Here is a 16,493-nt window from a genome sequence, read left to right on the forward strand (position 1 = left end):
GTTGGGTAGTGGACTTCACTCTCTAATGTTTCTAATGTGGTATCTTTCACTAGTATCAAATTCTTACAGAGAAGAAAAAAAAAATGGCCTGAACTTACTCAGTGTTGATAGACCTGTGTTAAAGTTGATATTGTTAATTCAATAGAGAATGGGGTTAATGGACGGAAAACAAGGCCCTGTATTTCTCTTATCCCCAAAAGACTACAGTTTCTATGAATAATCTTAAGGCATCCATGTAGGAATTGACAACCTTAATTATGTTTCTCTTGAAACAGCTTAGTTAAATGCCATGGGAAGTAAACAATGAAAAGGTCACTTTAATGGTATTTCCTAAAATGACAGCACAGCAGCATTTGTGGAATGTCCTGCTGCACAATCATTTGGCTTTAATAAAAAAAAAAGGAAAAATCTCTAGAAACAAGAAAATTAGCTGTATGATAAAAGCAAATAATTCATAACAGATTGTCTCCTAAATCCTGGAAGTCATCTGTCTAGAGCAGCTGATACAAATAATCTAGTAGTTCTGTATCAGCTGAAAAAAGTCTTTGTACATGTTAATCACACTCTGCAAATAAATTTGTTTCTTTATCAGTGATCACTTATGATCCCTATACTCAAAGTTAATGTGTAGAGTGACCAATCAACAGTTTGTCTACCGTGCAGATGCAATCACTGTTGAACATGTACATGAGATACTCATATTGGGTTTGATTCTAGAGTGTATTAAAAGCGCTGTTGAGTGCTTCAGCAAAGAAGCCTTTAAGTGTTTTCTTGCCTTTACATGCACAAATAGCACCTTCTCCCTGCATCTCCTATCACTTAGTGTTGACCTTCAAATCATTCTGGTTTAAGACAAATTTAATCAGAACACAGGAAGACCAGCCCTGTACTGAAGTTAACAGAGACCATATAGGAACCTCTGTACATATTTTTTCTGCAATTTCTTTTAAAAGTGACAATACTTGCAGATGCCGTTTATATTGATTGAAAGCTAAAAGGAACTATTTATTCACAATTGTTTCTCCAGAAGACCATCTCTACACTCAAAACAGCTACACTAACTCATCTGAAGGTGGGCTCTTCTACACAATGAGGACCTGAGCTGAACAGAGATATACACAGAGAGAGAGAGAGAGAGAGAGAAGAGAAAATCAGAAACTACATGCATCATCCAGGTTAGTTCTGATTTGCTTGTGGGCAATATGAGAAAAAAGGAATACCAGGGAACAGGATTTTAGGTGTCTTCCCTGTTCTCTTAAACTTGTGTAGCATTACCTACATTCACCAGGAATACCTATTGCAAGGTAGGTGGCTTTCAACTTTAGAGCCGGGTTACAGCACACTGGGCATCACTGTCCCCAATTACAGACAAACCAAGTGTGTTCAGAAGCAACATACATCCTAATGGCATAAAAATTGTAATCTCCTATGCCATCTGTTCTCTTTACCCCATCACTATTTCGACAGAACAGAGCTTGTACCCAGGCTAAGCTACTAGCATTAGTCACACTGTTACTCAGTCTGAGGGCTAGCATATTAACTTAGTTTTGACTATAATTATAGTCTGCATTGGAGGCATTGCTTGTAAGTTAGGAAATGTGGTTATTGGAAATGTTACTTTAATAATGTTCTTCATTTTATGCTGTTTTTTCTCTTCCTTTCTTTATTCTGTCCTCCATTCTTCCAGAGCAGCCACCAATTAGAAAATTTAATGTCAGTATCTTCCTCCTTAGTGCAATTTAGAAACCTTCAGGGCTTTAGTCTATTACGAAGAGCTCATGCATTCAGTTACTGCATGAAGCTTAATCACACCTACTGTCTCATTTCAACATCCTTTGTATTTCTCTTGCAGTGTTTGCTACAATCACTCACAGAGACAAAATACTGTGGAACCTTTTCTTCCCATGACATTCCCACTTTATGGGATCTGAAATGCTGTGAAGTCATGTGAACCAGTTCTCTACTGCCATACTGCAGTAGTACTTACATGAGTGCAACTTGAGCATAAAGTGCAGCTGAATTAAGATGGCTCGTGCTTCACACTGATGTAAATGAGTACACCAAGCAGCAGGGCAGTGGTGAATCAGTTGTAAGGGCTCAAGCTCAGTCATACTTTTGCTGAATTGAGCATTAAGTTTTCTGTAGTTGTCTCTATAGGCATGATCCTGCCTCTCTGTGAGTATCTAAATAGTTCCCACAGGTTAGAACCTCATAGACAGCCAGTACAAAAAATACAAATTCTAAACTTCGGATTCTGTTACAAGAAAAAAGCTATTATGTTTTGCTCACAGCTGCAGTTGTCTAGCTGAGTGTGAATATGTACTCAAAAGAAATACATTTATTTCCCATAATTTTAAAACATTACCATTTTACATCTTTGAAGTCTTCTGGAAAACTGACTAATACATTCTTGATTAGCTAAATCCCTCAAGGTGATCAGCTTCTTCTCTGGCACATGCAGCGGTTCAGGAGCAAACAATAACTTTAGGAGCCCAATCTCTATGCATGAATACCTTGCATAGAATCAGGGCCACTACCTAGTTAAGTATGTGCTGCTCTCTTGGCATATGCCAAGTTTCCTACTGGCTCAGACTACCATGATGGAACTAAACCTCACAGAATCTGGGTGTGCCCTTCTTCATATCCCAGTCAAGGGCTTCACAGAGGGCACAGTGTATTTATTTTATCTCCAGAGCAACACAGTCTTTCTGGTAATCACACGTGTACTACTTAGTACTCCACTGAAACATGGGTGCTGTGCATTCCCAGTGAACCGAACTGTCTTACCAAACACAACAAACATGGCTTACACCTTTCTCTTCCCCTGTCCTCACCCTCACAGTCAAGAAGATTTCCAATAGAGTAATTCAGCATCCTTTGCCTAGAAATAAGGAGCAATGTTTCCATAGGAACTTTGTCCCATTTCCAGGATTATAAGCATACAGGAATTCCTGTAAAGAAAGCCAATTATTCTCCAGGAAATTGTGTGTCACAAAATAGGACAAATTCTGTGTGATGGAAGTTAAGTCCAGGAAAAATCAGGGTGGATTAACAGTGGTGTAATGGAAGAAAAAAAACCCTAACAACAAAACATCAAAGCCCCAAAAGCCAGCATAAAAAGCTTGGCCATCAAATACCAAAACTGAATGTCATTTGTAATGAATTGCTATAATAAGGACAGCTGCCTTCCTAATTCATTTCAGCTTCTTACTAAGGGATCAGTGCTGCTAATTAGTTTGCATGTAAACTTCAGAAGACGCGAATAATCAGTTTAACAAGCCACACCAACCATAACTAATCCTCCTAGCTTTTCTGCAAAAATACACAGTAAACAACTGTTGTCCCCTGCCCAGCACCATAGATGGAGCCAGAACTTATTGCTCCAGCTACTTTTTTCCACTGAGATGCTACAAAGCAGTCAGAAGCATGCAGAACTGGCAACCTTAAAGTCACTTTTGAAGAAAGCGAGTTTCCTAGGTAAAAGAGGAGCAGTGTGATAGTTCTGTCACCACTGCAAAAAAAGAGGATATTTAGCTGGATGTCTCTGCTAAGCAGCTGTTTCAGGATCCAAGAGTAAGCAGCTAAAATTTACAAAACCCAAGTCTGTTATAAGTTGGCATCAGAATCTTAACATACCTTGATCAATTTGTAGACCACAGAGTCACAAGGGCAGTTTAAAGACTGACATAACTTCATAAGTCTGGTTTTGTGCTAACCAGAAGTCAACCAGAGAATAGATCTGCCTAGACCCTGTATCAGAATAAGAAGTGGAAGTAGCCTTTCCCTTTCTGCATGCCTGCATATGTGTAAATGCACACATACATGCACACACAGATACGTACATACATTATGATTCATGAAGTGGAAAATGATCTCATGGCATTAACATTTTTATTTCTTAATTAATAATGAACATTATTCCCAAAAGGAATAATCCATAACCCTACTTTTTAAAGTTAAAAGCACATTCTTAAACTGCTGTATAACACATTAAAGATGGAAGGATTGAAATCTTTAATCAAAACTTACAAATCCCTGAGTTGGAACATAGTTCCATCCTTATTCATCAGAAAGTCAGTAGGAGGTGGGATTCTGCACTTAGATTTCATGGTGTGTTTCGAGCCCAAAAATAAAAGTAGTTTTAGCAGAATTTTAGGAGAATTATATTAGCTAAAAGAACATAGATGTATGGCTGTATTGTATTGACTATATATGCTTCATTTCAGCCCCTCAGCAACAGGGGACAGAATTTCCTGTGGCTCTTTAATTAGTAAGGATTGTGGTGGTCCCATTGCCCCATTACATCCAATGTCAGTGTATAGTGGTACTACTGCTCTGCATGCCACACTCGATATGCTCAAAACATTGTATGGTATTTTGGAGACTGGGAGGCATGCAGAAACAATCATCTCTATAGGGAGGGTATAAAAATCTGGCTAGTTGTGACTGAGCAGAAGCCTTTGACCCTATAGTTGCGCTGGGTGGTGGTGTCAGGCAAGGCATGCAGCCAACCTCACAGAGCCATGGTGTTTAATCTCATTGTCAGATGGAGCAGGCAGCCTGGCACTGGGTCTCCTCTCACAATGGGCACTTTTGTTGTTAGATTAATAAACCCATGTCCTTTTGTTTTGACAAGGGATCTAACAAACAGTTTATATCTTCAGAGGTGGAGCAACATCTCATAGAAGCTTTTGCTTCTGCGTTCTATAAGGAATCTGTTTTTGAGCAGCAAATAATCTATTTGGTTTTGCGTGTCCCTTTCTCCTTGTCTTTTCACTCATTACTCATTAAGGGCCCTTGTACACAGATAATACTACAGCTTTTTGGTTTTTGACCATGGTCATCAGAGCCTAAAAATGCTTATTAGAAAGAGGCAGGTGATTTCTTTCATGGTCTTATTCCAAAGACCTGCCTTTGTAACAATGTTTGTGCTGTCTTGGGATATAGACCTTACATGATACACTGTTGAGGAAGAGAAATATACCTTTTTTTCTTTCTTGTTAACTCTGGGATGACTTCTGGTTTTGCTGTCCCTTACAAGTTAAGACACTAAAATAGCTCCTATTAAATGTCACGCCTTGTGCGAGGGGATTGCTCTGCAGAGTCAAGTGTTTTTTTGCAAACTGCAATATTTTTCAGTTTTGACTGAGGTATCTGCAGTTCAGTATTTAATAATAAAAAGCTGGCTTCTCTGTCACAATCTTTCATCCCAGGCTGTTACTAATACAAGTATTGATTTATTTAATGCCAAAGTTTAATGTACTTTTTTGTTATTCGGGAAACAGAGTCGCAGAAAAAATCAGTGATTTATCTAGTTTCATTTACTGCTCACTAAATATTGAAGCATAGAGGAGAATTTGAATTCTATGTCCTTTATTTTATTTAATATATCACACATTTCTCCTACAGTCAGTAATAGAAACCAGGAGTTCTGCTGTAACCATTAGACAATGCACTGTCAATGGAACATCCACATGCTGTGGTGAGGGGGGAACAGCTTTCATATGGGATTATGAGGAGTGTAAGGAACAACATATGTAAGGAACAGTAGATATTCTTTTTTTTTTTTTTTTAATCTTAACATTTATAGTGGTTAGATTGTTCTCGTCCAGCAGCACAATGGTTTTTCCTGCTTAGAACTTTCTGGTGTTTTGCATGTTCTTGTTTTGTGTGTGCAGAGGGATGGAGCATCACTTCAGCTCCCCTCAAGACCTGCTTTCTCTCCTTCATCAGTGTCTTTGCCATTCAAATCGCCATCCACTGCAGCACACTGCCCTGTGGCACTTGTTTTGAATATATCAGAATAACCTTAGCTGAGGCATCAACTGGGCGACCAGCTTCGTCTTAAAAATGAGTGTTTTGTTAACTTTTAACTAAAGAACAAGACAAAGGCCATTTATTTTGGTTACACTGAGAAAGGAAAAGGATAGAGGGGAGAAAGTGGGACCAAGACAGTTATGGGATGCTTGCAAGGTGGAGATCATCTGCAGAAGTACTTGGCATGCAGAAGGAGGAAACAGGGAGTAAAGGGGCAGGGACTTGGAGGATGAGATGAAAAAAGTACTAGGCAGAAATGTGAAAGTGAGGATTAACAGGTGAATGGAGGGAAGAATGGGTGGAAATATAAGATCTCTTCTACTGTGCATCACATATAGTTTGCATGTGTAAATCATATAAATCTTTCCCAGGCTTTATGCTGAGAAAGGTAGGAGCTAGTACAGCTCATGCTACACGAATGCCGATGGTTCTCTGTGTTTTAATGTGAGGCTAATAACGCTGAAGATTATAATTTAGTAATGTGGCTAAATGGCTATTTTGCTTACAAGGTAAAAGCTATACATGCCGGTAGTTAGTGGATAGTTACTGAGCTTGTTTGTGAAGGACCATTAGCATTAAAAGGGCAGCAATAACCTTTTTGTTTGTACCCATGACCAAAGAAACAGAGAGACATCACATTAGTTTGCTGGCAATTTGTACCTATTCTCCTCTTATTGTGTATTTGAAGACAGAGAGGACAGAACAGTGGTGACAGAGCACCATCTTCTTTGGTTTCGCCTGCCAGTTTGAAGGTGATATTTTTCCACTTAACTTTCTTTCTCTGTGTTGTGCCATTAAATATACAAGCATTTGCGTATATATGACTTTTCTTTGTGATATGTGTTGATTGGTGGTGTCATCATGCGAGTTCAGTTATTCTAATGAAAACAAATTACTTACATGTAGAGAGAGAAAATATTTCCATGAGTTAAAAAAAAAAAAAAAAAAAAAAACCAACAAAGAAGAAACAAACCAACAGAGAGGGAGATATTTTGCAGATGGTGTTACTATCTCTGAATTTCATCATTACTCTTGAGCAGGGAATGTGGTTTCTTCCACTGCAGACAGCAACACACAGGAGGCAGACAGCTCCCCCATGTTAATCTAGCAATTGATATCAGATAAGGTTGAACGCAAAGTCAGAAAACATGCTAGAAACAGTGGTTTACATGAGATTAAAGCTATCTAGAGGATGATTGAAGAGGAAAAAACTGGGAAGTGAGGGTTTTTGGCTTAGTTAAGTCATATCCTCCCCATGACAGGGAATGAAATCGCTTCATAGAATCATAGAATCACCAGGTTGGAAGGGACCCATTGGATCATCGAGTCCAACCATTCCTAACACTCCCTTAAACCATGTCCCTCAGCACTTCATCCACCCGTTCCTTAAACACCTCCAGGGAAGGCGACTCGACCCCCTCCCTGGGCAGCTGTTCCAGTGCCCGATGACTCTTTCCGTGAAGAATTTTTTTCTGATACCCAACCTGAACCTCCCCTGGCGGAGCTTCAGGCCATTCCCCCTTGTCCTGTGCCCTGTCACTTGGGAGAAGAGCCCAGCTCCCTCCTCTCCACAACCTCCTTTCAGGTAGTTGTAGAGAGCAATAAGGTCTCCCCTCAGCCTCCTCTTCTCCAGGCTGAACACCCCCGGCTCCCTCAGCCGCTCCTCATAAGACTTGTTCTCCAGCCCCTTCACCAGCTTCGTTGCTCTTCTCTGGACACTCTCCAGAGCCTGAAGATCGAAGTGATGCCGAGTCGACAGGGAATATCCCTACTCCTAATGCCGCTACAGCCCGCGGGCTGGGCTGGGGCTGGGACGGGGGCATGGCGCCCACCCGGCGCAGGTGGGACGGTCGCTGCGAAGGGAGCAGCCACAAAAACCCGCAACACCTGAAACCCTTGAATGAAGAGTGTCGTTTCCGAGGTGGGTAGGACACCGCCTCGTGTCGCGATCCTTATCTCCCGGGCTGGAGGCGGCGAGCCCAGCCCTGCCGCCGCTCTGGCTGCAGGCGCCACCCCGGGCGGCCCCGGTAACTCCCGGTTCGCTCCCCCATCCCGGAGCTTGTCCCTTTAAGAAAGTGCAGCACAGTAGCAGGGGCCGGCCCTGCCTCCCGAAGCCTGCAGCGCTGGAGCAGGGGAATGGGAAGCAGTTCCTCCGCTGGGGCTGAGCGAGCGCACACGGCAGCGGGAGCAGCGATAGCGGCAGCTCCAGCTCCGCTCCCGGGAGCATCCAGCGCGGGGATCAGCGCTCAGCCTGGCTCCCTGACACCGGGGCGACGTTCCCGAGCGCTGAGCTCAGCTGCTGTAAAGAGCAAATAGGAAAAATACACAGCTGGATAAAACTGGTAAGTCAAACTAAAGTCACATCGTCCTCGAGCTGCAGTTTTCCAATCTCTTAATTTGTGATGCTTTCCGCAGGCCGGTTTGGTGCTTGTTTTTTGTTTTGTTTTGGGTTTTTTATTGTCTTCTAAGCAGAGCAGCTGGGAAAACATGGAGGCAAAATAAAAGTGTAAAAAAACCCAAACAAACCTTTGAGGATTTGTCAGTGTTTGCGCTCCTGTTTTGAATTTTTCCTTGGACATTGACGCTTTGCTGCAGGAATGGGGAAAGGGAAACCACCAGGTGCTTTTGTATGTGGGGGGAAAGAAAGCTGGTAAGAGTTGTAATTGGCATTTCTCTCGGAGATGATTAAAGAGGGAGATTTGAAAAAGGAGCTTGAAGTGACTTGTCATTTACTTTTCCAGAATAAAAAACAATTGTTGTGTTAAACAGTCTTAAAACGTAACGGGATGTGCGCAGGAGGAATAACAGTCTTTTAAAAACTGTGTTATCAGTGGAAATCCGGATGCCAAAGTATTGCCGAGCTAATGTTGTATATGTTTGTTTAAATTTTACTAAATTCTTGGGCAGCTCTGGCAGGGCAGAGGTATGAAGTGCCATTCTCTCTGCGTGTGATAGAGGGCGCTGCTGCCGCTGGCATCGGGCAACCCCCTGCCTGGGACTGGGAGCTGCTGCAGACTGGAGTTAGGCAACGAGTAGAGAAAAGATGCTTTAGACGATTAAAACGTAAATTGCTCAGACACTCTTCTCCCAAAGTGGTGTGGGAGATGAGGAACTCTCATTCAGTGTTGATACAGTTGCAGACGAGAGTTAAGACATCTGATATGGGACTGTATCTTTTGTATCCCCTATGGATGTGTAGCGGAGGTTGGAGATATCTAAGTTGTATAATAAGACCTGTAAAGCCTAATGACTGAAATACATGTTGTCAAGTAGTTTGGGGAAAGTGGGAAGGGATGTGCAGGCAGGCATACAGACTTCTTCATAGAAATCCTAATATCACTGCTGGTGCAAGAGACTGATAATTGTCCCATAAAATGAAGAGTTAGAGAATACAGTAACAGACTGTCCTTACCTCTGTATGTGGATACTTGCTTATGCATACCCTGGTGTGTATAATAATATTCTGCTGCTTTGTGGAACAGGAGTTTGGGTGTCCTTGAATCAAAGGCTTTTAAACCAACAAAGGTATTATTTTAACTAGTGCAGCTCTATTGTGAGCAGAGAAGTACCAGAGCTGTCAAGTTCGTGTTTAATACAACCTCTATTACAACTTGAGGTTTCTGTTGGGACCTGGGGCTTAGGTTGTGCTTTGAACAAGATGTTTCTGTCTGGCTGTATTCCTGTTACTTCCAAGTCGCTTGCAGTGGTGTGGAAAGATTTGTAGATTTTAAGTCCTTAATGTGAGACTCCTGGGCAAAGCAGATTAAAAGAACTGAATGACCATATGGAACGCAGTCATTCAGAGTCCTGATTATCATTGAAAAGTTTTGACTGCTACTACCTGTGCTGTATCAGTGGAGTATGTAAACGGAAGTCGACTTTCTTACCTGCAAGAGACAGTTAAACATCTGTTGTGAGGCAGTGCATCATTGAGATATTAGGTTTTTTTTTTTTTTCTGGAAAAAAATACCCATTTCTATATACTCCGTATAGTTCTTTAGACACCCAGGTATGAATAGCCCTTTGCAGTTATGTACTGGATCAGAGGAAAGATTTCCCCTCTTCAGTTCATCTCTGAACCAGTAGGCACTTGTCAGATATCGGACTGCTGCTTCAGTAACTTATTGAGGAATTTTTTTCACTTTCCTTCCAGCAGACTACTTGATGGGATTACTCAACTGTTCCCATGTGTTTTGCAGGACATGCTGGACCCCTGGGCAGTGGAATAAGTTCATTGAGAATGATAAAGCTATCAGACATCCTGAGACACATTTGACCTTAGCAGATGCTTGTCTCGGTAGGAGGCTGTGTCTCCTCCTCCGTCAGTGACCTTCAGCTAAGCTCTTATCAGTTGCATTTCCCCATTTCATTTGTCTGTATCACAGGTTTAATATGGTAGTTGGACTGATTTCAATTCCATTCTCAGCTTGTATTAAAAAATAAAATTTTTGCTTCACAAAAGCTAAGTTTGATGTGCCTGATCCTATTTTGAGTGTGTTGTTTGGAAATTTACTTTAATATATCTTTTATTTTGGTCCTGAGTATTTTTTTTTTGAGTGACTTTGTACCTAAGAGTCCACATTGTAAGTCTGTCTGTCGCTGATGCTGAAGTTTTAGAGTTAACTCCTATCGTCTCCAAAATATTAGCTTAATGTGATGTGCGTGTGATATTTGAAACATGAAGAAATCCTCCACCTATATTTATGCCAAATTAAAGACACAGAGCTTCTTTGAATAGCTATTTTTCATTAGAGACTTCTCTTTTTACCTGCCAGTAGATACCGAAGATGGTGGTGGTGCTGTAAACTCTGTGCTTGCCGTTGGACCGCTTGCTTACACTGCCAGTAACTCTGAGTGAGTGTAGCCAGAGCAAGACTCAAGATTACTCAACAAATTACTGATGCTTTGGTTTCAAATATTATTAGTTTTGGTCAGTTTTACAAAGCTTCAAGTTCTTGTTAATTCATCTTTAAGCATCTTATCACAGTCTACTTTATGAAGCCTACTGCAAAATCCTTTCTCTGGGAATGTTTCTGGCTTCACGTAGAGCAGAATGTTACCACAGATTATGAAGTCTTGTGATGCTCAGGTAGCTGAGATGAATCTGGCTTTATTCTCTGTTGTAGGTAAAGTCTCTTTTTGCTTTATATAACAGAAGCAGGATCCCAACTTAAAACCTGTTTCATATCAAAGACTTAATGTGCTGATAGCGTAGGAACCTGCCTTGTTCTTTGATAATGGATTTCGTAGACAATTTTTTATGCTTAACAGGGATAGATGTGGTTTAATGTCTGATTTATTTGCCTGTCTCTACTTTTGCAATCATTTGGAAGGCCACATTTTCCATTACACAAGGGATATGTTTATCAGTACAAGCAGAGACCTCTCAAGTTGCTGTCCTGTGCAACATCAAAAAATCTTGACTTGTGGAGAAGGTGAAGGGAAGTAAATAAGATTTAATAGCTCTGAAGATAGAGGTGGAAAGGAACTATTGCAGGAATGTGTTGACCAAAGAATAATTTCAATGGAGTAGATACCCGCATGCAGCTAGACTCTTCCAGACAGGCTTCATCAGATCTGCCAATACTCATGTGCATGAGCATCCTCCAAGGAATTAATTTATTCCATCTTCACATACGCACAACTGTCATCTTGTGTCTGAGACAGCTGATAACTGAACTGTTCCTTTTTCTTATCTGTAGTTCTAAAGTTCTTTTCTTAATCATATTCATCAGAATCCTTGGAAACCTTCAATCTCACTTTAATCTTGGTTCATTATTGAGAATTAATTTCTTAAATGTAAAAAAAATGAACAAGAAGTCTTTAAAAAAACTTTTAAGAGCTCTATGAGTTTAATTATACTTACCAAAACACAGCAGTGACCTAATATATCATTAAATAATCATGTTTAAATACTGCACTGACATTGTCAGCCAGTGAATCAAAGCAGTGGTGAAATCCCTTTTGTTCTGTTTGCTACACCCTGAAACCTATGAAATAATCTTCTGAGTGCTTAGCAGAGGTATGTATCAAGTTGATGTGTTTTGGAGCATGAATGGTCAAAAGAGGTAGGAATTTCTAGATTCTTAGGGATGAAAAAAGGCCCTGCTGAGATCCCCCTTTCCTTTTTTGTGTAATTAGATGAGTTCAAGAGACCATGAATTGTAAAGATTACGTATGAGAAGAAAAGACAAAGTGGCAGCTGGCTGCGCCGTTATTGAGTATGGGCTGCACTGATCAGTGCCTTCTTTGGAAAGGGTAAGTTTGATACTTAGGGGCCCTTGCTTACCATCTTGACAAATTGCCCTTTTGAGGTGAGGTGAGAAGTAATGGATTCACAGTGCAACTGCTGACTTTTAAATTGGAGCACAGAGCAAAACGTGTTTCTACAGTCTTTATCTGCATCATTTTTATTTTCTTGCTCTCATGCATTGTCCTATTTGAGAAACTTGGGATGGCGAGAAAATAATGAACTGGGTTTTTTATGCCATGTGGTCTATAATGCCATATCCATGTGCAGCAGGTAGGCTAAGGGCACCCTTTGCAACTGGCCTTCCCAATTTTTTTTTCACTTGTGCTTCACATTTTTTTTTTTTTAACTGAGCATTCTGGCTTTTAGCCAATACGATGTGTTAGGCAGATTGTGTCTAGCTCTACAGCCTCCTTCTAGATGTATCAGGACCTGTAACTTTATCTTCATCTGTCTGTTAACTGGCATGATCATGTAGCTGCATTTACTTTGAAATCCATGGAAAGCACATGGAGAAACACTAATTTCATTTCTCCAAGAGATTTTTTTTTTCCAGCAGCTGATGAAACTCAGACTTGTGCCAGATAAAAAGCTCTTGTGTTATCATTTTCAGTTAATTAAAAAAATAAACCAGAAATCCCTTATAATGGCAGTTTTATAACTACTACATGTGTGCATGCACATCTACGTGTGTGCCTACACTAGTGCTTCACTCTCGTGTTGACAGCAGGTTGAGCATTATACACTTTCAGCTACAGAACTTGATGATGCAATGATGCAGAGGATGGATAGAGCATTTCGGTGTTTGGGTTTTTTGAGGGTGTTTGTTTGTTTGTTTTTTAATGCATCCTGCTGCTGAAACAGACCTAAAAAACAAGTAAAAGCTTCAGTGTTTGCATAAAAATGGCATTTTTTTTTTTTTTTTTGAGGAAAACGTACTAAAGGCTGAATTTTATCTGTGATAGGCAAGCAAAATATTTTTCTGGCAATTTGATGCTTTAGTAAATTGAACAGTAACTTCATTAAATGTGCCAGATTTGTGTGTGCTAAAAGGAAGGAAGCTAGGTTTGCTTGAATAGAAAGGTGCACTGGCAGCTGGGGTTGAACTACCTCTTGGCAGCCACATCTATCAAGCGCAGATCCCAGTAAGCTGAAGGATTATTATCTTTCAAAATTTTGGACAGTTTCACCGGTGAGTTGGATTTCTTTTGTTTTCATTTTAAGAAGGCACAATTAATTTCATTTGGATGAAAGCTGTTAAACTGACAGCCCTGGAAGACCGCAATCCCTTTGTTCAGCCACAGAACAAGCGATGCCTTGGACTGTGTCTGAGTCAGCTTCTCCAGTGCTGCTCTCTAGCTGTGCATTTTGGTCCAGCCAGCGGACCATAACCAAAGTTCAGCGTCTTTCTGTTCAACTTCATTTTTTTCGGCCAGCATTGTCAGATTGCCAACAAGGGGCTAACTAGTTAGATTTGGAATGGTTTCTTCTGTAATCTGTTTAGGTTATACCAACAGAAGCCCTTATGATCCTTTTGTTTCAAGCGACAAATAATTCTGTGGCAAACTCGCTCACTTGTCAGGACAGCCTTGATCAATTCATTTCACATGAGCAATCATCAAATGGAAATGATTGATTGTTCATTATCTGCAATGGATTCAGCCTACTGACCTGATGAAAGGACATAGTGTATTCCATTACCATCCCTCTGAATCATTCAATTGCCTGATGCATTTTTTTAGTACTCCATTTGCATTACGCAAGCCCTGTGTTTTTAGGGTCTGCATTCTTTGCCAGATTCAGAGACCCTTTGGCAAGTTGCACGTGGACTTTTGCCATAATCTCATCTAGAAGTCAAAGACTGAACTGCAGATGCTTCCTTTGAAACTGGAAGGTGGGAGAGAGACTATGTATGACACTGGCAGGGAGGTTGTGGTAGTACCCACCAGGATGTGTAGGAACTTTAACACAGGTTAAACTTTTTGGCAGGATATTCTATTTAAAAAAAAAAGAGGTACTGTTTTTGAACATTATGCAAGCTTTGTATTTTCATGTTTGTATGTATGTTTTCTTCCCTTTTTCCTGAGATTTAAACAATAACTTGTTCATCATGCTCCCTAGGGAAAAAAAAAAAAAAAAACCAAAACAAAACCATCTTTGATTTCTGTCTGTAGAACATTTGGCCATAAAGTATATATTTGTACTGGAAGCTGTTTTTCAATCTGTGCTGGTTATTTTTTGGTTGCACCTTACTCAGGTTATAGAGTGAAACTTGGCCAGGTAGTTCCAACTTCCTGTTTCTTGTTCACTTCGCTAACAGTTCTTTCATCGTCTAATACTGTACAGCATTTGGGTTGGAAGCCCTTCAGGGATTTATTTATATTGAACAACCTTTTATTTTTTTTTTTTTTTCCACTTAGGAAAATGCCTGAAAACAAATAATGAGTTCTAGTGAGGCTAGGTTTTAGTCAATAATATTGTGTTGTTGCCAACCATTGAGTGTCATGCTTAAGGTGATTGACTTGTAGGTGAAGTTAAAATGCAAAAATGAAAATATACTCCAGCTAAGTTATATTTCCCTGCTTATTTATCTTTTCAAGACACCTTAATTATCTGGAAGGATGGCAACTACTGCAGAGCTTTGACTTTGAGCACAATAGAGAGAGAGAAAAAGAAAGTGTCACTGTTAGGGTTTGGAGAATTATTTTCATGCTTTCTAGTTTGACTTCCTTCGTGCCCCGGGACCCAGACAGTCAAAATAGCTGAGAGTTACATTTTCAGTTTCTCAGCCTGAGAACCAAGTGATATTAATAGTGAGGCATCTAATGAGCAAAGTTCTTTAGGAAAATATATCATCTTGTACTTCAGCAATATTTGAACTCTCCTGAAATTCACCTCTTATCTTTACTCAGTGGTTAATAAGAGTCTTTCTGTATTTCAGAGGTTTGCTAATCTGCACAGGATGCTGCAAGATGCTTTATTAAGAGAAACTTTTTAAATGCCCTTGTATGTTTTAACATTATTGCATTGGGAACTAGAGCAAAGAACAGCAGGACTGAAGTTCCAGTACAGGATGCTTGCAATATGGCTGGTTTTCCAATCCAGCCTTTAAGTTGTGGGCTGTCTTTTTTTCCCTTGTAAAAATTTACTTAATTTACAAACCACTTTGACTCTAAAACTGTTCTAGACCAACGGGGGAACACTGCATCATACTCAGCACTCAGAATTTCTAGTGGGACAGTAGTCACAGGGAACCAGTGAGTTATCAAACAGGTCTAGTGACCCTGTTTCTGAGGACCACTTTGTGTGGAGCACAGCTGAAAAAACAGTGTAACAAGCCTGCAGCATCAATAGAACCTTCTGAATTAAAATCTGCTGTTCTCTCTCAAATGTGGGAGATCAGACCTGGTAAACAGTCTTGGGTGGGGGGGTGTGAGGAGAGAGTTAGATAGCTACTGCTATACAACGGTATCTAGTAAGTGATGTGTGTTTAAAAATATATATTTGGGTGAATAAGGACATGTGGATACATGTAGGTATGAGAGTCATCATTGCTTTGTAGTTCTACAGTTTGGAGGGACTTAGGTGGATTTGATTCTACACATGGCTACATGTGTGGAAGGGATATACATGAAGTTATCATGCTACTTGGTTTGAGCCCCTTATCCCAGTGTCTGAAACTGTGATTTGTTATGCTGTGATATGATCCAAAATAGAACCACAACTCACTGTAGTGGGTTCTTTCAATCCCCTGAGAATGTTTGTCTGGCTTAAGTGCATGAAAGTGAAATGTGTAGTACAGCGTTGCAGCTTATAGATCAACAGTGAGTCCATTTGTGGGAATGAATGAATACCTCATGTTTGATGAGCTATAGCTATGGGGGAGTTCACAGATGACTTCTTATGTTACAGTACTGTATTTTTCATGCTTTTTCAGCTTCATGTTTTTCTTCTGTGTGTAGAATAGGGTGGTATTATCGTGAGTTTTTCAATATAGAAGTAGGAAGTGACAATTTCTCCCTCCTGACTCTTTTTTAATGGTTTCAGAGACCTTTTAGCAGTAAAATTTCAGTCAGGTCTGAAAAAGACAGGTAATTGTTTGTGTACTTATACACAGATTTCACAGCTATAAAACTTATTTGTTTAAATTGTATTCTTTCTGAATGATTTATTGCTTTAATTTTCTCACTTATCTACCCATTTTTACAGTTTCTTTGACAACTTTAACCTCTGGATGCATGTCTGAGAAGGTAACTTCTCATGGTCTAGTCTAGTGATTGTATGGTAGGTGGGAGAGTTCACCTCCGTGCTCTCCTTTGAAAGCAATCATAAATATGTGGAAATTTTTCTGATTCATTCTTCCCTTATGATCATTTTTTTTTACCTGAAAATACCAAAGTCCCTACAAGTGGATAAATTCCATGTA

General features: G+C 40.1%; 1 protein-coding gene across 5 annotated transcripts in view; it reads left to right on the forward strand.

The window, feature by feature from the left end:
• The window catches only part of DAAM2 (dishevelled associated activator of morphogenesis 2), a 201,478-nt gene that overhangs the window by 18,821 nt on the left and 166,164 nt on the right, over window positions 1-16,493 (forward strand). For 3 of the 5 annotated variants that reach the window (XM_054062714.1, XM_054062716.1, XM_054062715.1), the window contains one exon: window positions 1,028-1,175. The exons of 1 other annotated variant lie outside the window; for it this stretch is intronic. In XM_054062714.1, the coding sequence (XP_053918689.1) occupies window positions 1,163-1,175 (13 nt within the window). In that variant the 5' untranslated portion in view covers window positions 1,028-1,162. Of the gene's footprint in view, window positions 1-1,027; window positions 1,176-7,853; window positions 8,160-16,493 lie in introns of those variants that run through there. One more of the 5 variants, XM_054062718.1, reaches the window with a different exon arrangement.

This window comes from Cuculus canorus, chromosome 3, assembly GCF_017976375.1.
Source record: "Cuculus canorus isolate bCucCan1 chromosome 3, bCucCan1.pri, whole genome shotgun sequence".
NCBI classification, from domain to species: Eukaryota; Metazoa; Chordata; class Aves; order Cuculiformes; family Cuculidae; genus Cuculus; species Cuculus canorus.